The sequence below is a fragment of the Haliotis rufescens genome, unplaced genomic scaffold, assembly GCF_023055435.1.
Source record: "Haliotis rufescens isolate VD_foot unplaced genomic scaffold, xgHalRufe1.0.p SCAF_20, whole genome shotgun sequence".
Lineage (NCBI taxonomy): Eukaryota > Metazoa > Mollusca > Gastropoda > Lepetellida > Haliotidae > Haliotis > Haliotis rufescens.
In genome coordinates this window covers 18,097,117-18,118,755 of record NW_025963891.1, presented here as the reverse complement: position 1 = coordinate 18,118,755, position 21,639 = coordinate 18,097,117, and the positions used below count along the sequence as shown (strand labels likewise).

The 21,639-nt window shown below is 39.4% G+C and overlaps 1 protein-coding gene across 1 annotated transcript; it reads right to left on the bottom strand.

The window, feature by feature from the left end:
• Positions 1-14,969: 14,969 nt before the first annotated feature.
• Positions 14,970-20,343, bottom strand: LOC125382651 (galactoside alpha-(1,2)-fucosyltransferase 2-like). The gene is made up of 3 exons (XM_048400711.1): positions 20,276-20,343; positions 17,275-17,367; positions 14,970-16,742 (listed from the first exon to the last, which is right to left on the bottom strand). The coding sequence occupies exons 2-3, from the start codon at positions 17,315-17,317 to the stop codon at positions 15,709-15,711; spliced, it is 1,077 nt and encodes a 358-aa protein (XP_048256668.1). The 5' UTR covers positions 17,318-17,367; positions 20,276-20,343; the 3' UTR covers positions 14,970-15,708.
• Positions 20,344-21,639: the final 1,296 nt, after the last annotated feature.

The window sequence follows — 21,639 nt, the reverse complement described above, 5'->3', positions numbered from 1 at the left end:
CATAATAAAAATAAACTTTTCTAAACTACTCATATAATGAAATGTTTTATCTACAGAAGTTGCTTCTTTAGCTAAGTTGTATCTTAAATCATCATAAAATGGACATTCTATTAAAAAGTGACATTCATCTTCAACATAATTTACATGATCATTAGTAGGATTGGCGTGACAATATTTACAAGTCCTATCCAACAGTGGGGTAGGTGGCTTGGCGTAGCGGCCGGTCTCAACATGTAAAGGTAAAATACCACATCGAAAGGATGCTAAAAGTCTTCGATGATCTCTAAAACGTACATGACATAAATAAGGCTCAGCAGTAGGTGATGATTTGTACATTCTGTATGTGCGTAATTTATTGCCATTTGGATTATTCTTGTCATTCCATAGCGCAGTATACCACATATCACAATCTTCAGCAGTTAAGAAACACTTTACACGGTCAACACACTGTTTAATGCTGTATCCACAATAAGGTAAATTTGACAAATTATAGTGAGCTAAAATGTTTACGATTTTTTTATCCCAGGATTGTGATCGGATTTTGGACCAATTATGAATGATAAGAGGGAGATGATGGGCCTGCATATTCTGAATTCTAAAATATAATCTAAAGCATTCAACGTGCTGTGACACTTTCACAGAACACCAGCCCATGTCCCCCCTCATAGCAGTAACTGGGGCATTTTTCTTACGCCTAGAAACAAACGACAAGCCTTATTTTGAATTATTTCTACTTCCTTATACTTATTCAAACCCCAAATGCCAGCACCATAAAATAGAACAGGTTCTACAAGAGCTTTATAAAGCTTGTTAAATACTTCGTAAGACATGCCACCCGCGTGTTTAAACTTTGAATACAACGCAGAAAGAGCTCTGCTAGCCGATTTACACAGTACCTGGACTGTTTTGTGCATATCTAAATGCTCATTAAAAGTTAAACCAAGATATTTGTAAGAGCTTTCATAATCAATAATAGATTTGCCGCATACAAATACTCGCTCAGATCTAGCCACAGATTTGTTTCTGAAATGCATGATTTTGGTTTTGTCTGAATTAATATCCAAACGCCATTTATGACACCATATATTTAAAACATTTAACATTTTCTGTAACGAGTCTTCGTCTTCAGCTAACAAGGCTATATCATCAGCATACAACAAAACTGATAACACAGAACTTTCAATAGGTATGCCACAGTTTAACTTATTCATGTCTAACACCAAATCATTAATATAAACGGAAAATAACGTTGGCGATAACTTGCATCCTTGTTTAACGCCCAAGGTAACATTAAAAGATTCAGTGATAAAACCATTGAGCTTAACTGCACACTTTACGTCCATATATAAGGCTTGTACAGCTTGTAGCATTTTACCATGAATACCAACAGACATAAGCTTGTACCAAAGGCAATTGCGATTAACCCTATCAAACGCCTTCTTAATATCAACAAAACAGACATACGTAGATCGTTTAGAGGCTTTACGGTTATTAACAATATTATAAAGTGCATATAAGTGATCAGTGCAGTTTCTCTTAGGTCTAAAACCATTTTGCTCTTCCACAAGAATATTATTTGACTCCAACCACTTCTGTATCCTACAGTTCAGTATACACGTGTAGACTTTACAGGGTATTGATATGAGAGTAATGCCCCTGTAAGACAAAGGATCTGACGGGGTACTTTTGTCCTTAGGAATAGGAGTTATTAGTCCTGCTCCCCACTGAGACGGCGACACTGAATTTTCAAAACAATACTTAATGATATGGTGAAGTAAGTTAATACAATGAGGATTTCGTAGTACTTCTACCGGTATACCGTCTACCCCAGGCGCTTTTCCTGTCTTCATCTGCATAACAGCAAGGTCAACTTCCTGGACTGAGACAGAGCGGTTCAAATCCGACAGATCATAATCTGCACACTCCACGGTACCGCTACGCACACGTTCGCACACAGTATCATAATGAGCACGTTCAAACGCTGTATTCTCACTACCGTTATAAAGCGTGCTGTAGGAGGTTTTCCAGTGATCCAATACAGTGTCAGTCTCACAGGTCACGGACCCGTCGTGCATCAACACCTCCATAGGGATAACGGAACTTGACTTTCTGTCGTTGGCTATACCAAGTCGACCTATCTTTTTCCAGAAGTCTCTGCCGCTGTTAATGTTCTGTAAACTGATTAGTTCTTCTCGTTTCTGTAGCTGGTATGATCTTCTCGCCTTGCGGTTTGCTTTGTCAAACAGTTTTCTTGCAGATTGAAAAACGCCTTTAAGAACACGTTTACGATGAACACAACCTTTAAAAGACAACCAGCGTTTTTCCTTTACACCAACCCCATCCCATAATAATTGTAATTCATCAGTCCAATATGGCTTTCGCCTACAATAATACCTGTTGTTGGTGTTTTTCTCAGTAAATGTCTTTATCTTATTTAGCTTTAAGTCCATTTCTTTTTTAATGAAAGTAGTAAACTTCTCATATGCAGAGTGAGCGTCTTGACCTTGTGTTAGGGCATCGTCTATCTTCTGAAGTGTATCTTGTAATTTGCGTGCAGTATGTTCATCATTCAGGAAACTGTCCGGTATATTAGCTACATTGTACCTTGGTATATCCCAGCAACCCGATAACAGCTTCATATCGTCAGACTTAGAATCTGGTTGAATTGCAAGTAAGTCTAGCGTTACATCCAGTACAGAATGATCAGGAATACAGTCACATCCCATCTGAGTAGTAAAATTCTGTACGTCTGACATAAGATGCACGTTAAAATCTGACACATCATTCAGCTGCTCATGAGGCACAATAATGTAATCTACTACGGCCCGACCCCTATGCGACACAGAAGTGAAGTTGTCGTTTCCAAGTCTACCGTTAACAACACACATATTACAGTCTATAAGAAAGTCTAGTAGTAGGTACCCAGCTGCATTAACGCTCTCGTCTATCACATTCCTTTCCCCTACACTGTCAACACCTTCGATATAGTCGGAGTTACTACCAATGCGTGCATTAAAGTCGCCAGCGATGACAACTTTTCCAAGATTTTGATATTCATAAACATGTTGAAGTAAAATATCAAAAAATTCTTCTGCATCATGTGACCTAGTAGAAGCGGCTGGAGGTAGATACGCTACACACAAACATAGATTCTCGACTGTAGTATTAGAAGACAAACGGAGCCATAACACATCCTCCTGGTCACTGTCCAGTGCTTCAACTTTATATCTAGATAAAAATGATGTCTTTATAAGAACCCCAACACCGCCAGATCCACGTTTAGCCTTTGTATGCAGGTTTGTTCTGTTATTACCGAACCATACATACCCATCCAGACTAATGTCCTCTTGATCCCGTAGAAATGTTTCACAGAGACATAGTATATCATAGTCAAAGTACCCAACTGCATTTTCCCTAAAGTGTCTGTTATTTACATTCATTAGAGACCATCCACCGACATTCCACAGACCAAGCCTGGTCCCCTAGGCCCGGGGAGTCGTGGTATTTTTCTTCCTAGAAATAAATCCACTTCTGTTCACAGTAAATAGATTATCCTTCCCAATTTCCTTTAGTAATGTTCTCATATTGTTGCTATGCATTCTCTCCTCCAACGTTGTACAATTTTCAACGAAAGTGTTACTATACTTACGGGAGCTCTTCAGAGATGATTTAGCCTTCATAAGTTTTGTTTTCTGGTCCAAAGTGTCAATAGTTGCTAACACTACACCAGGGTATTTACCATAGGATTTCTTCCTCTCAACATTAGAGACATTCACGTCTGGTAGGTGTAACCCGTCCCTGATAAGAGCCGTTACCTTGTTAACTGTAACTTGTGGGTCCGTTGCTTCGTCTGTGTGAACCTGCAGATTCTTGATAACAACAGATCTCTCGATGATCCTGTCTTGAGGTTTGGATTTTGCAGCTTCTGAGAAAGTCTTTTCAAATTGTTGTATTTTCTTTTCGAAGTTATCCAATCTTGAGTCTATATCATTTCTCGCCCTGTTTATTTCCAACTTTATCTTCTCGTCAATTATTGCTGCTATTTTCTCAGTGAGCCTTGTTTCTAGATTATTCTCAAAGCTTGACATTCTGTCGTTGAGATCAGTTCTCATTTGTGACATTTCTTTAACCAGAAAGGTAAGCATGCCTTTAACTTCAGTGTCATTGGCTGGATTTGAAACTTCCCTGAGCCCGCCATGTTGGCTTGTGCCGACTGTGTCCTGCTCGCTCGCATTTCCTGAACTTTTCATTTTCTTCGATTCGTCTTGCCTAGAACAACTTTCGTTGCTTTCATCGTCTCTTGCTCTTTTTCGTTCTAATCTGTCTTCACTTGTGGACTGGCTTATGAGTGTAGCAGCCATGACCGTCTCAACAAATTCACTGTCACTGTCTCTCAACACGTCACACATAGTCGAGGTTGCAAGTATAAAATATCTCGTGTAAAAGTTTCTTCTTGATGTAAAATCGAAGACGGAGCACAAGAATAAGATCTGGGCTGATTTAAAACATGTAAAAGGCGATTAAGACTTACGAAATGACAGGTTTTTCACTTTTCAGTCGGAGCATTCAAATCCGTGACCTGCCTGTGTTCTCGTCCAGATCGTATTGTTAGATATCTTGACAGAGATAATCTGCTCAGAAGCGCATTGTTTAGTAATTGTTTTTCGTGTAGGTGAATCTTTTCTTTCACCAGTTTTGACCATAATCGTTTCTTGATGAAATTTGAACACATTATATAATCATTGACCTCGTCAGATAAATAATATTTGGAGACAAGATGTAGCATGCTTAAAGATGGGTGATTTCGTGTCCCACTTGTTCTTATTAACTAGTGTTGTTTTATATCTAAACTGTCCAAGTCGGGCTGGAAACATTTGTTTGAAGATATACATTAGGTTTGAATTACATAGCTTACCAAGGAGCAAAAGCTTTTGTTGATCAATGTATCCTTGTACTGATATAACACCAATTGTGTCTCTCTCTATTTCTTTGGGCATACGCTTATTAAAACCCTGGGTTTTCTTACAGAAATAGCGTTGAGTGATTTCTAGCATTTCATATTCCTTTAAGGATAGTTTTCCCCACACATTACATCCATGTAAGCCACAGGGTAATATCATTCGTTGCCAGATGCGCACGGCGGCTATAGGATTAAGTCCACCAAAGTACAGGCCAGAATCATGGTTTACCTTTATCAATTTTCTCAGTTTTTCACATGCTAACCTCGTTCTTTCTACCGAAGTTTTAGCAGTACTTATGTACACTCCCGCATAGAAAATTGCCTTTTGAACAGGTAATTTTATCTTACCAATGTAAAGATGTTCAGGCGACACTGTTTTTTTACTACATCCAAAAGTTAGGACAGCACTTTTGAACACATTGTATTTTAACTGTCACCATAATTTTCTGCTACGTTTAGGAGCATTTGAAGACCTGTTGTGTTACAGCTGATCAAGGTCGTGTCGTCTGCTAACAGTATTCCTGGATATCGTCCCAAAGGGAGACATAGTCCACAACCGGAATTGCTCAGTTCATGAAGCAAATCGTTTATATAAAGAGTAAAGAGCTATGGTGATATGACACGACCCTGACCAACACCCTGTTTAACAGGGAAAACATCGGATTTGAAGCCGGCAAAGCTAACACATGAGTACATAGAATTGTAAGATAAACGTAGAATTCTCCATAATTTACCATTGATACCAAATTTATGTAATTTGAAGAAGAGACCGTCAAGCCAAACACTATCGAAGGCTTTCTCGTTATCGAGGAAGGAACAATAAACTGGTGAGTTTCTTTCGTTAAAGTATGAAATACTTTCTAGAAGAGTGAGAGCCGCCGTTTCAGCACCAGCATTTTTTCTAAATCCAAACTGTAGTGGGTGAGGGAAGGCTACATCGTCGCTTGTCCATTTTTCGATTCTGATGAGAAGCATTCTTTCGAAAAGCTTACTTTGGACTGAAGTTAGTGTTATGCCCTTGTAGTTAGATGGATCACTTTTACTTTTTCCTCGTCCCTTATGTACTGGTAAGATTTCGCCAATATGATACATTTTGGGTATATATTCATGTTTAATGATAGCATTGAATAATACCATAATATGCTTTAATAAAGATCTTCCCGCATACTTAATATGTTCGTTTGTGAGCCCATCAGGTCCTGGAGATTTATTGTTTTTCAGTCCTTTAACTGTACTTACTACCTCTGCAATGGTGAATGGTCTCTTCAATGAATGGTTAGCAGTTACATCGTTATCAGCATCAGATGTTTCGTTGTTTTCAATATTTTTGACTGAGCATATTACTTCATCAGCAAAAGAGCAGTCAAAATGACTTTCCATGGTTGGGATTGACAAGTCTCTAAAGTATTTACCAAAGATTCCACAAATACCTTCCGCGTTACTACTTTGATTACATTTATAAAGAAGTTTGTGTACTTGGCCCTTAGTTTTGTGATATCGTTTTGCAGTTTTAAAGTATTCATGTACATCTATTTCAGCTGCCTCATAGAGTTCTTTCAGTCTGCTATCTATGAGCGATTGTTTGGATCTACGATGCTGTCTTCTAAAACTACGCTTTGCTTCTTTATATTTAACAAAGTTCTCATCGTTCTTAGCATGTGACCTGCACGAATCCAGACTACCTAACAAGATACATAAGTCGTAACTCAACCGGAAGAGATCCTGGGAACACCGAGTGCAGAAGCTGAGTAAAGCCTTGGGACTTGAGCAATACGTAACCGCAGTTAATTTTAAATCCACTGTACAACTTATTCGCAAGCAGCTGAACATTCAGGGTGAACAGAAGTGGTTTACTGACCTATGGGACGATAAAGGAAATTTAACAAACGGAAATAAACTTAGGACTTATCGCATGTTTAAGAAAGACCTGTGCCCAGAAGCTTATGTAACCAATACAATGTCTTGACACCACCGCAAGTCCTTCATACGACTGAGAGCCTGCAGTCTGCCTCTGTGTGTAGAGACAGGCAGATATTCTAAGCCGCCTATTCCACTTCATGACAGAATCTGTCCTCTCTGCCCCCTAGAATGTATGTATGTATGTATGTATGTTTGTGTGTGTGTGTGTGTGTGTGTGTGTGTGTGTGTGTGTGTGTGTGTGTGTGTGTGTGTGTGTGTGTGTGTGTGTGTGTGTGTGTGTGTGGTCTGTGTGTCTGTGTGTCTGTGTGTCTATGTGTATGTTGTGTGTGTGTATGCGTGTATGTATGTGTGTGTATGCGTGTATGTATGTGTGTGAATGCGTTCGACTGAATGCATGTTTGTGCGAGAATCTATGTTGTTGATAGACCTTTATGATTGTTCTCATAAAGGTTTTGGTATAAGTCATGTTTTAATTATATATTGAATGTATGTACTGTTTGTCATTTGTACTTTCTTAACTTATTGTTGTTCTGTGATATTTTAGATTATAGTGTCTCATAGGCCATATGGCCGGGTGCTTTTTTATAATTCTATGAATGTACATTTTGTATTTTATCATATGATATGCACGTGACACTTAAATAAACATTTCCCTCTCTCGGTATTGGATCGCCTGGGTGACGGTATAGCGAGACAGCGGTAGCGCTATAGCGCGGTAACTGAGCTTGAATTTCTTATTCTAGTCATAGCACACATGACAATAAACGTTAGTCATATGCCGCAAAGGTATAACTTCATAAAAATAACACCCCCCGACGTTAGTTCATTCTACTACATCTTTTGGAGGCGATATCAAAGGCGCAGCCCAGCTGCCTGCTTGTGAGTGAGGTATCTGTACATAGTTTTTGTTTTGTTTGTTTGTTGTTTAACGCCGCATTCAGCAATATTCCAGCTATATGACGGCGGTCTGTAAATAGTCGAGTCTGGACCAGACAATCCAGTGATTGACATCATGAGCATCGATCCACGCAATTGGGATCGATGACATGCATCAACCAAGTCAGCGAGCCTGACCACCCGATCTCATTAGTTGCCTCCTACTACAAGCATAGTCGCCTTTTATGGCACGCATGGGTTGTATCTGTACATAGAAGGTTTTAGGGTACAACACAGAAGGAAAGCATGGGTTGTATCTGTACATAGAAGGTTTTAGGGTACAACACAGAAGGAAAGCATGGGTTGTATCTGTACATAGAATGTTTGAGGATACAACACAGAAGGCAAGCACGGGTTGTATCTGTACATAGAATGTTTGAGGGTACAACACAGAAGGCAACCATGGGTTGTATCTGTACATAGAATGTTTGAGGGTACAACACAGAAGGCAAGCACGGGTTGTATCTGTACATAGAATGTTTGAGGGTACAACACAGAAGGCAAGCATGGGTTGTATCTGTACATAGAATGTTTGAGGGTACAACACAGAAGGAAAGCATGGGTTGTATCTGTACATAGAATGTTTGAGGGTACAACACAGAAGGAAAGCATGGGTTGTATCTGTACATAGAATGTTTGAGGGTACAACACAGAAGGAAAGCATGGGTTGTATCTGTACATAGAATGTTTGAGGGTACAACACAGAAGGCAAGCATGGGTTTTATCTGTACATAGAATGTTTGAGGATACAACGCAGAAGGAAAGCATGGGTTGTATCTGTACATAGAATGTTTGAGGATACAACACAGAAGGAAAGCATGGGTTGTATCTGTACATAGAATGTTTGAGGATACAACACAGAAGGCAAGCATGGGTTGTATCTGTACATAGAATGTTTGAGGGTACAACACAGAAGGAAAGCATGGGTTGTATCTGTACATAGAATGTTTGAGGGTACAACACAGAAGGCAAGCATGGGTTTTTTTATGTACACAGAATGTTTGAGGATACAACACAGAAGGAAAGCATGGGTTGTATCTGTACATAGAATGTTTGAGGATACAACACAGAAGGAAAGCATGGGTTGTATCTGTACATAGAATGTTTGAGGGTACAACACAGAAGGCAAGCATGGGTTGTATCTGTACATAGAATGTTTGAGGATACAACACAGAAGGAAAGCATGGGTTGTATCTGTACATAGAATGTTTGAGGGTACAACACAGAAGGAAAGCATAGGTTTTCTCTGTACATAGAATGTTTGAGGGTACAACACAGAAGGCAAGCATGGGTTGTATCTGTACATAGAATGTTTGAGGGTACAACACAGAAGGAAAGCATGGGTTGTATCTGTACATAGAATGTTTGAGGATACAACACAGAAGGCAAGCATAGGTTTTATCTGTACACAGAATGTTTGAGGATACAACACAGAAGGAAAGCATGGGTTGTATCTGTACATAGAATGTTTGAGGGTACAACACAGAAGGCAAGCATAGGTTTTATCTGTACACAGAATGTTTGAGGATACAACACAGAAGGAAAGCATGGGTTGTATCTGTACATAGAATGTTTGAGGATACAACACAGAAGGAAAGCATGGGTTGTATCTGTACACAGAATGTTTGAGGGTACAACACAGAAGGCAAGCATGGGTTGTATCTGTACATAGAATGTTTGAGGGTACAACACAGAAGGCAAGCATAGGTTTTATCTGTACACAGAATGTTTGAGGATACAACACAGAAGGCAAGCATGGGTTGTATCTGTACATAGAATGTTTGAGGGTACAACACAGAAGGCAAGCATGGGTTTTATCTGTACATAGAATGTTTGAGGGTACAACACAGAAGGAAAGCATGGGTTGTATCTGTACATAGAATGTTTGAGGGTACAACACAGAAGGCAAGGACAGGTTTTATCTCTACACAGAATGTCTGAGGGTACAACACAGAAGGAAAGCATGGGTTGTATCTGTACATAGAATGTTTGAGGGTACAACACAGAAGGCAAGCATGGGTTGTATCTGTACATAGAATGTTTGAGGATACAACACAGAAGGAAAGCATGGGTTGTATCTGTACATAGAATGTTTGAGGATACAACACAGAAGGCAAGCATGGGTTGTATCTGTACATAGAATGTTTGAGGATACAACACAGAAGGAAAGCACGGGTTGTATCTGTACATAGAATGTTTGAGGGTACAACACAGAAGGAAAGCATGGGTTGTATCTGTACATAGAATGTTTGAGGATACAACACAGAAGGCAAGCATGGGTTTTATCTGTACATAGAATGTTTGAAGATACAACACAGAAGGAAAGCATAGGTTTTATCTGTACATAGAATGTTTGAGGGTACAACACAGAAGGAAAGCATGGGTTGTATCTGCACATAGAATGTTTGAGGGTACAACACAGAAGGAAAGCATGGGTTGTATCTGTACATAGAATGTTTGAGGATACAACACAGAAGGAAAGCATGGGTTGTATCTGTACATAGAATGTTTGAGGGTACAACACAGAAGGAAAGCATGGGTTGTATCTGTACATAGAATGTTTGAGGATACAACACAGAAGGAAAGCATGGGTTGTATCTGTACATAGAATGTTTGAGGATACAACACAGAAGGAAAGCATGGGTTGTATCTGTACATAGAATGTTTGAGGGTACAACACAGAAGGCAAGCATGGGTTGTATCTGTACATAGAATGTTTGAGGATACAACACAGAAGGAAAGCATGGGTTGTATCTGTACATAGAATGTTTGAGGGTACAACACAGAAGGAAAGCATAGGTTGTATCTGTACATAGAATGTTTGAAGGTACAACACAGAAGGCAAGCATGGGTTGTATCTGTACATAGAATGTTTGAGGGTACAACACAGAAGGCAAGCATGGGTTGTATCTGTACATAGAATGTTTGAGGGTACAACACAGAAGGAAAGCATGGGTTGTATCTGTACATAGAATGTTTGAGGGTACAACACAGAAGGAAAGCATGGGTTGTATCTGTACATAGAATGTTTGAGGGTACAACACAGAAGGAAAGCATGGGTTGTATCTGTACATAGAATGTTTGAGGGTACAACACAGAAGGCAAGCATGGGTTTTATCTGTACATAGAATGTTTCAGGATACAACGCAGAAGGAAAGCATGGGTTGTATCTGTACATAGAATGTTTGAGGGTACAACACAGAAGGAAAGCATGGGTTGTATCTGTACATAGAATGTTTGAGGATACAACACAGAAGGCAAGCATGGGTTGTATCTGTACATAGAATGTTTGAGGGTACAACACAGAAGGAAAGCATGGGTTGTATCTGTACATAGAATGTTTGAGGGTACAACACAGAAGGCAAGCACGGGTTGTATCTGTACATAGAATGTTTGAGGATACAACACAGAAGGCAAGCACGGGTTGTATCTGTACATAGAATGTTTGAGGGTACAACACAGAAGGCAAGCATGGGTTTTATCTGTACATAGAATGTTTGAGGGTACAACACAGAAGGCAAGGACAGGTTTTATCTATACACAGAATGTCTGAGGGTACAACACAGAAGGCAAGCATGGGTTGTATCTGTACATAGAATGTTTGAGGGTACAACAGAGAAGGCAAGCATGGGTTGTATCTGTACATAGAATGTTTGAGGATACAACACAGAAGGAAAGCATGGGTTGTATCTGTACATAGAATGTTTGAAGATACAACACAGAAAGCAAGCATGGGTTGTATCTGTACATAGAATGTTTGAGGATACAACACAGAAGGAAAGCACGGGTTGTATCTGTACATAGAATGTTTGAGGGTACAACACAGAAGGAAAGCATGGGTTGTATCTGTACATAGAATGTTTGAGGATACAACACAGAAGGCAAGCATGGGTTTTATCTGTACATAGAATGTTTGAAGATACAACACAGAAGGAAAGCATAGGTTTTATCTGTACATAGAATGTTTGAGGGTACAACACAGAAGGAAAGCACGGGTTGTATCTGTACATAGAATGTTTGAGGGTACAACACAGAAGGAAAGCATGGGTTGTATCTGTACATAGAATGTTTGAGGATACAACACAGAAGGAAAGCATGGGTTGTATCTGTACATAGAATGTTTGAGGATACAACACAGAAGGCAAGCATGGGTTTTATCTGTACATAGAATGTTTGAGGGTACAACACAGAAGGAAAGCATGGGTTGTATCTGTACACAGAATGTTTGAGGGTACAACACAGAAGGCAAGCATGGGTTTTATCTGTACATAGAATGTTTGAAGATACAACACAGAAGGAAAGCATAGGTTTTATCTGTACATAGAATGTTTGAGGGTACAACACAGAAGGAAAGCATGGGTTGTATCTGTACACAGAATGTTTGAGGGTACAACACAGAAGGCAAGCATGGGTTGTATCTGTACATAGAATGTTTGAGGGTACAACACAGAAGGCAAGCACGGGTTGTATCTGTACATAGAATGTTTGAGGGTACAGCACAGAAGGAAAGCATGGGTTGTATCTGTACATAGAATGTTTGAGGGTACAACACAGAAGGCAAGCACGGGTTGTATCTGTACATAGAATGTTTGAGGATACAACACAGAAGGAAAGCATGGGTTGTATCTGTACATAGAATGTTTGAGGGTACAGCACAGAAGGCAAGCATGGGTTTTATCTGTACACAGAATGTCTGAGGGTACAACACAGAAGGAAAGCATAGGTTGTATCTGTACATAGAATGTTTGAGGGTACAACACAGAAGGCAAGCATGGGTTGTATCTGTACATAGAATGTTTGAGGGTACAACACAGAAGGAAAGCATGTGTTGTATCTGTACATAGAATGTTTGAGGATACAACACAGAAGGAAAGCATGGGTTGTATCTGTACATAGAATGTTTGAGGATACAACACAGAAGGCAAGCACGGGTTGTATCTGTACACAGAATGTTTGAGGATACAACACAGAAGGCAAGCATGGGTTGTATCTGTACATAGAATGTTTGAGGGTACAACACAGAAGGCAAGGACAGGTTTTATCTGTACATAGAATGTTTGAGGATACAACACAGAAGGAAAGCATGGGTTGTATCTGTACATAGAATGTTTGAGGGTACAACACAGAAGGCAAGGACAGGTTTTATCTGTACACAGAATGTTTGAGGGTACAACACAGAAGGAAAGCATGTGTTGTATCTGTACATAGAATGTTTGAGGGTACAACACAGAAGGCAAGCATGGGTTGTATCTGTACATAGAATGTTTGAGGATACCGCCAACTGGGTAAAATGGTTTGCTTGTACCAAGGCCGTCAAAAGTAAGTTTTTTTAGTGCAGTATATCGCCGCTATGAAATTGGTTTATACCGAAGTGTCCCAGGGTGTTCTATGCCCATTTCCGACATCGTCCATAATCGAATCTTCAAACGGTTTGCTTGATCCAACGCCGTCAAAAGCACCGCTCGCGGGACATCACCGCTATGAAACTGGCGTGTGTCGGAACGTCCTTGGGTGTGCTTAACCCATTTAAGACGTCGTCCATATTCGAGAAACTTCAAAGTACACCGGGAATCGCCTTCATGCGAATACCTAAAATTACCGTGCAGTGACCCCAATACAACACGTGGCTGTGAAGGCCTTGGATAGCGTTAGCGCTTGGGGGACAAAATGGCGCCCTTGTGTCAAGCTATTCGGCAGCGAAGGAAAGCGAGCGCTCCGAATGGTTAAATGGCTCCCGGTCGGAACTATGTATTATAGATCAGATCGTCTTGAATTGGCACCGCCATTTTGTTTAAAACAATTGCAAGTGATATGAATGATTGAATCCTCTCCTGTTAATCACACTGGCTTCGTCATTACATTGTTATCTTTGTACATTCATCCCACCATGTGTTGTGTAAACATATCATGATACACTTCCTCGGCATCACCTGATGAAGGAGCTAGAAGTAACTCTGAAACGCCGTGAACAAAGAATAAAAGAAGTTACTATCCATAAAAAGTTTCAAGTCATCATTTTCTTCTTACTTCTAAATGCCTTCAGTATGATACGCCTTTGTGTACAAATAAATAATGAAATAACTGGTCAGCGTATTTTTCTAAAAAGCAAGGAACCGAAAAGGAAATGTTATTTTGTTACTTCTATGTGCAAGTCTTTTGAAAACATACGAAATGAATGTAATATGTAATTTCCAGTTCACCCGATACAGGGAGATGCATCCAAGCTGAAGCTGTTGCTGATTTAGCAAATGCCCGAATACTGCGCCCAACACCGAAGTTATCCATGAAATACCTGGGCCCACCTGCACAAAGCGAGCTTAGTACTGCGATTATTGTAAGTCTGTGTTAAAGTATGGGAGTTACGATCATCGTTTCGCCATCATCGCTCTGTACACATCACTGATTGAATACGCACTAATTAAATCTCAGTAGGCAATTGAGGTCTGTTAGCGAGCGGATGTTGTTTAAGTTCGACACCTACTAAATTGCAATTACGCAGAAACTATGTAAGCCGATCATTCAAAGTGTGAACTTTAGATTGTGTGGTTGGTTAGGTTGATAATGAACACAGAAGCTTTGTTTATTGTTGACACCTGTGAAGATCCTGGTATGAATATAGGTTTTCGGCAAGCCACACTTGCCGTAAAAGGCTACTATGCTTGTCGTAAGAGGCGGTCGCTATCCCAACTGCGTGGATCGATGTTCATGATGTTAATCACTGGATTGTCTGGTCCAGACGCGATTATTTCGTACCTTACGTAAACTGAAGACTCATTGTTCGATTTCCCTATTGCATTTATTGAGCAGAGTTTTTCTTTTGATGTAGTTGTTGCGTGCTGATATACCTGACAGAGCGGATAAATAATTGATATATATCATATATGTATTTAGCTCGCAAAGGCTCGCTAAATACAATATTTATTCCTAATGCAGGATATTTACCATCCCCAAACACACCCGCGTGATAACCTCTCTCTCTCTCTCTCTCTCTCTTTATCTCTCTCTCTCTCTCTCTCTCTCTCTCTCTCTCTCTATATATATATATATATATATATATATTACGAACATACACACACACACACACACACACACACACACACACACACACGAATAATGAATGTAATCATCTACTGAAGACATTAAATTACAAGACTTAATAAACCATATTTTAATGTATAAAATTACAAACACTAATGCGACACGCCTGAAAACACAGGCGATGCCCAATTCGTCTCTGTCGGCAAGAACAGAACCTGTTACGTTGATCCTGTATCGTCAGTGGGATGGTGGCAGGAGAAATGTTGCGAGAGGAATCTGGATGCGTATGAGGGATTAGAGATGTTGATAAGTACAAATGCGTGTGAGCTTATCTTCCACATCCTAATGCGTGTAGAGTGAGTGAGTATAGTTTTACTCCGCTTTTAGCAATATTCCAGTAATATCACGGCGGGGGACACCAGAAATGGCCTTCACACATTGTACCCATGTCGGGAATCGAACCCGGGTCTTCGGCGTGTCGTGCGAACGCTTTAACCACTAGGATACTCGACCGCCCCAAATGCGTGTAGAGATGGAGATAGTTACAGACTCAAGATATTTCTACAGACTCAATGTATCGATGCCTGTACGAACCATCAACTTCTTAATACTCAGCAAAGGCCTCATGTTTGTTTTACGCCGCACCCATCCGATGGTTTGTGCTATGAGCAACGTCTCACACCGTCAAGATAGTATGCCACACAATCAACCAAGTCACCGAGTCTGGGGTCCTATCCAAAACATTATGACCGCCAGATCCATTTAATCCAATCAAAAGACGAACATAGATTGCCGGAAACCTATAGCACACAGAATCCCACAAGTTGAAACACCTGATGAAAATAGCTCCCCGTTCATTCCAATCCAATCCATTTGGGGTAAAAAAAACTTGAATAGTCACTACTAAACAATTTTCGTAATACAGATCCTTCTCTTGCTGGGTATTTATAATACACAACAGTACCACTGTTTAGAAATCCTGACCACCATCCATACGTCCCGGTAGTTTGAATCAAATGATCACATCTCGCCAAAATGGCCATATCTGCTATCGCTGTACCTCCAGTCACATGTATGACGCTACCGTCCTTCAGAAGATCCTTTAAGAAGTCAGCGGAAACAGTTGCAAGGACGAAAGTTACGTGACTGTACCTCAAGCGGAAGTACTCCATTGCACGTTGAATGTATTCCACTGGCGCAATGTTGTAACCAAAATCTTGGTAATATTTCGCGACTAAGTCCCCTCTTCTGTAGTGGATGCCGACTAATAAGGTGGCACTCGCGTTGGCTGACAATGACCTTTCCTCACGAATCTTATTAAGAATACCATCAGCCGATGCTTTTGTAGAATCTGAGAAAACAAATTGACTCCGGATTTTGTCCTCGACGTGAGGGAAGTATCGCCATGACTGCAAATAACGTTCTATCCTGACATTTCTATTTGAGTCGAACTTGGTCAATGCTTGGTCGAAGTCACACGGACGTTTTTCGACCAATGTCAAATGACCGCTTAGTGACTGAATCTTCATACTTGTCGCGTCCAATTTGAAATGTTTCACCAGCGGGTTGCTTTCATCAATGACAACACTCATATTCTTTCTCGACGCAATACCATAAATAGATGCATAAGTAAACATCAAGTTTCCAAGGCGACCAGATTCCATACATATAATGAAATGTTTGTTTCGGTTTTCCGATATACTGTTAGACGGGGTTTTATTCAGGTTTTGGCTCGGCGTTCCTAAAGTTGTCTGCTGATTCTCCTCGCCGCCATCTTTGATGCCAGACTTCGAAGGTTCTACGACTGTTGGTAGATGACTTGACACGTGGAATCCGCACACCACTATGGTGGCAATACCAAGTAGAACCATATATTTTAGTTTTCGATCTGAAACAAAAATATTATTGAGTGAGGTATTCATCTTTTCTTCATGGTTTCTGCAATTTGACCTCGGAGGAGGTCATGGATGGACATAAATATAAAGAGAATCGAACATGGGTTTTCAACTTGAGAACGAACTCGATGCTCAGTGCACGCTTTAATACTAATAAGTTAACCTGTTCTTGATGGGAACTGTAGTCAGTCGTCCGTCAATTGAACTACAGTAGTTTCGACAAAATTTGAACTTGAAATCTGGTGGTTTTAGTGGGGCAGAAAGGTCCTGGCTCTATCGTACCATGCCCGATGTCCTATAAACTATATAAACTTGCTTCGGACTGTTGAAAAACAAATGGATTGTCTGTCACAAAAATTACATTGTCAAATAGTATATGAAATTGACGATCCCTAATTATATAAATGGGTGCACTTCACGAGTAATTTAAAAAAGCAATATATACAGTTATCCGAAGACATTACTGCTAAATTCATTTGTACAGAAGATTGATAGCCATGAAACTAATGTAGAAAATATATTTACCTCTTTTAAAAACCTGCTTCCAGGTGACATCCTGACAGACCATCTTGCATACAGGATTTACGTCCACGGTATTCCAAACCTTCCCAGATGCACCTGTAGATCATCATAAAACAATATAGTTTTAAAATCGGAGTTGAAAAGAATTGTACTAGCTAAAAGCGGCATAAAGCCATACTCAAACACTTTTACTAAGGCCATTATTTCGACTGCTGCTCATGCGCGGTGTCTGGCAACAAACACTTACTGTTTTATACAAATTGTGTGAGTGGCGGGTGCTGCCGGTAGGGCAGGTAATGCTTACCCTTTTCGCGAACAGCTTGTGCCATCACTGATATTCAGTGATCCAAACATATAATTTTCACCACAATATGGCCTTCTACGATCAAATGAATATATTTCGTAGGATAATCGAGACTGCTTACTCTCTGGCGTTGATGTTCTATATCATCATTATTCATCTTCAGCCTTTATAGCCATTATTCACATCTCACATAATTTACTATAACTAACTATGTAACTAAAAGTGGTGTATAGTATACACACAGCACCCACTTTATATAACATAACATTATAATTTACTGTTCTTCCTTTATGTCCAATATTCACATCTCACGTGCACATAATTTGTTTCTATCGATTACGAATAATAATGTGTTGAGCTATACCAAGTAGATATTTGCATATTGACAAATGATTCTTTGCGGTAAAAAATGATTGAGTTAGTGTTGTTTTCAACCACCGTCAGACATATCCAACCTATCTCACTCCGGCTTGTAAATAGTCCCGTCTGGCCCAGACAAACCATTGGTGGATATTTTGAGAATATTTCATCGAGATACCACAAAAAATGGTATAACTGAGTACACTGATGTGGCGGGGCAGTTGGCCCGGGAGACATTTTATCTACCTATCTAGATATCTAGAGAGAATACAAAAGTTACTATTACTATAATTATAATACAGCTACTATAATTAACTATTTAACTAATAGTGGAGTATAGTATACACACAACACACACACACTATATAACATAATAGTATAAATCTATCTATCTGTCTATCTATCTATCTATCTATCTATCTATCGAGAGATAGAGAGAATACAAAAGTTACTATTACTATAATTAGAATACAGCTACTATAATTAACTATTTAACTAATAGTGGAGTATAGTATACACACAACACACACACACTATATAACATAATAGTATAAATCTATCTATCTGTCTATCTATCTATCTATCTATCTATCGAGAGATAGAGAGAATACAAAAGTTACTATTACTATAATTAGAATACAGCTACTATAATTAACTATTTAACTAATAGTGGAGTATAGTATACACACAACACACACACACTATATAACATAATAGTATAAATCTATCTATCTGTCTATCTATCTATCTATCTATCTATCGAGAGATAGAGAGAATACAAAAGTTACTATTACTATAATTAGAATACAGCTACTATAATTAACTATTTAACTAATAGTGGAGTATAGTATACACACAACGTGTTACATCTATATATAACCACGCGCTGTTACACGGGAACAAATTTGAACATATCGGTATATTACACGGCTGTTCTAGATGCCAGTGGCTTTTAAGTGTATAAATAAAATTTGATATTATGGGAAACTCTCCACACGATGGCACGCCGTTTTCGTCCTTAACCCCTTGGATGCGAGAGTGACAACGCAGAATTAATTCTCGGACAAGTCTCAGCAGTATCTCTTATCAAACCGGTTTAAATATTTGTAGTTAAACACCATCAGATAATTAATTTAATATTCTATATATTTGCGTAAATTTATAGCCAGGGGTACATACAGTGCCGCGTGAGCGCAATTCTCGCATAACCCTCGACCCGTAAAGATCCGGGATAGAATAGGTCTTCAGCAACCCATGATTGAACATGGTTTTAACCGATATACCCAAACGCCATGTTTCTCTCGCTTGACCTAACACGAATGCTCCCACGTCTGATTGACATTAATCCCTTGAAGACGCTTAGCTAAGGTTCACTTGGGGGCTAAATAGAGTGGCCACAGAGCCCCGAACGATAATATGTCAAAATGATCTTCTGCATACTTTGTATGAACATATCTAATACCCTAAACAAGGTCACACCACCATCAACTAGAGCCCAGATCATGGATTCGACAGAAGGCCGCTATTCCACACGAACGCTCTTCATCCGAGTCGTTGTTTGTTATGTCACCGATACAGTTACTGGATGATGTGTTTCGCCAATCTGCTGGTTGATACAAAATATCCATGTGGTCAAATGGTTTTGTTGTGTGTGTTGCTATGGCACCGATCACCTGCATCTCAGTGTGTGCCATTATTCACGTTGGAGATGAAAGATTAACCATCTAATGTATATATGATCGATTGAGTGAATAGCATGAATATTTTCTTTACTAAAACAGGATCCAGCACATAGTTAATAAATAAAATGAACAGACAGAGGAAAGATTTCCGCCAGTAAACCCTGCTTCACATTTTGTCTGGGTTAGGGCAACCTATCCATAACACTAACACTAACCCGATCTCAACATAAATGATTTTTTCAATACTTCTAGCCGGGATTATGATGTTTCTAAATTTCGAGAAACATTTACCTTGACAGTAGTACATATGCTGATATAAACGAATTAACTGACGTCATAAACTGGTAGCGTAAAAAACAAAACAAAACAAAAACACCCGGTCTCTTTACGACTTTCGATCTGGATCAAAACTTCAGATCCAAATGGTCTACTGCTTCATTTGTATTGTATAGAAACCAATGTTGGGTAGAATAGTGTAGGCAGAATGATCATTGTGTCAGCTGAACCAAAATAATCACTGTACGAATCGATTCTCCTCCTGTCAATGCAGTGTAACATCAAAGACAGTAACTCTCTTTCACATAAGACTGTATATAGTATCAAGCTTGACACATAAGCTATGAATAAAACTGTCCCTCAAAAATCAAGCTCGTCTTACCTCCCTCACCCTTTACCGTCCTCAGCTGATGTCAACTGCAAAATGCCAATCAGTAACATTGAGCCCGCAGGTAGACTGGTGTCCGTGTCTGCGCATGTTCGGTTTATTACAGCCTGAGGCCGAATAGGCGATGCATTGTTATCGACACAATAGTAAGCTTATTACATAGACAATTGTTCCAAGACAAGCGCGACTTGATGCCTGCTTGTCAAGAGCCAAATACCAAGAATTAATCTCATACCGCCAGAGAGTATCGATAATTAAAGAGTTTCTAATTAATTTGTAACGTACATCGACACAATATCTGATAATAATTATACAGTTTTTAGCCCCTTAAAGGGACAAGACATCTATCATTCTATCATTATATCCTTGTTATCCTCTTTTTTCATCCGGTTGTGTATACTTGTTCCCAAATTGAAATAAAAAAATCTAAAATGTCTTGTATTCCTGTTAGCACTTCCCTTCTTTAATAGCAGATGAAAACCACATGAACGGACTGCGTAAGATGTGACGATGTGGCAAAGGTACTCGGCCGAGGCCTATATGGAGGTGAAGGGGTCGTTGTCGGCAACTCTACTTCTCAACCGCCAACCGAAGAGATAATATTTTAACATACACGTCTAAGACACTCTTGCAGTTCCCAAAACGCAGATCTCTTCAAAGTAAATTTATCTGATACTTTGTCCTGCTCTTGTGAAAATCCATGTGAAAACAACATACACTTCTTTCTTGAATGTCTCATTTACACTATTCCCAAAAATGTCATGTTCGCTAACATTAATTAGAGCTGGAAGTTCACGTACAAGGCAACATATTCTCTACGGTGATGATGTCCCCCGCCGTGATATTGCCGGCGTAAAACCACTCAGTCACTCACTCTACGGTGATGAATTTCAAGGTGAAGGTCACACTAACCTCATTTTCAACAGCGGTGGTATGGTGTCAGTCTACAACAACTCAAAACAGTCAAACAAATTGTGTTATTCTATCCCCGGGAACCACTTGTGAATAGGCAAGTTGTTTAGAACAATATGCTTTTTATCAAGATCAATTTAAATTTGATTTCACCGTTTTCTCTATACCCTTTTATGCATGTTTATGTTGCTTTATCTTATTGCTCATGTCAGTGTTCCCAAATCTCGTGTATCTTTATGATACACTTTAAAAATGTTTCTCCTTCCTAATCTAACGTTATAACACTTCAGATCATAACAATCATCTGATACACAGCAGATGATGACTAGACATGTTGTATTTGGTTTTATTGCCCGTAAGGTCTTAAAATTGATTTTATTCGTCATTAAATCTTATTTGACAGACGTTATTGACGAGAGTTGCGTGTAACACTAGGTTATTTGAAC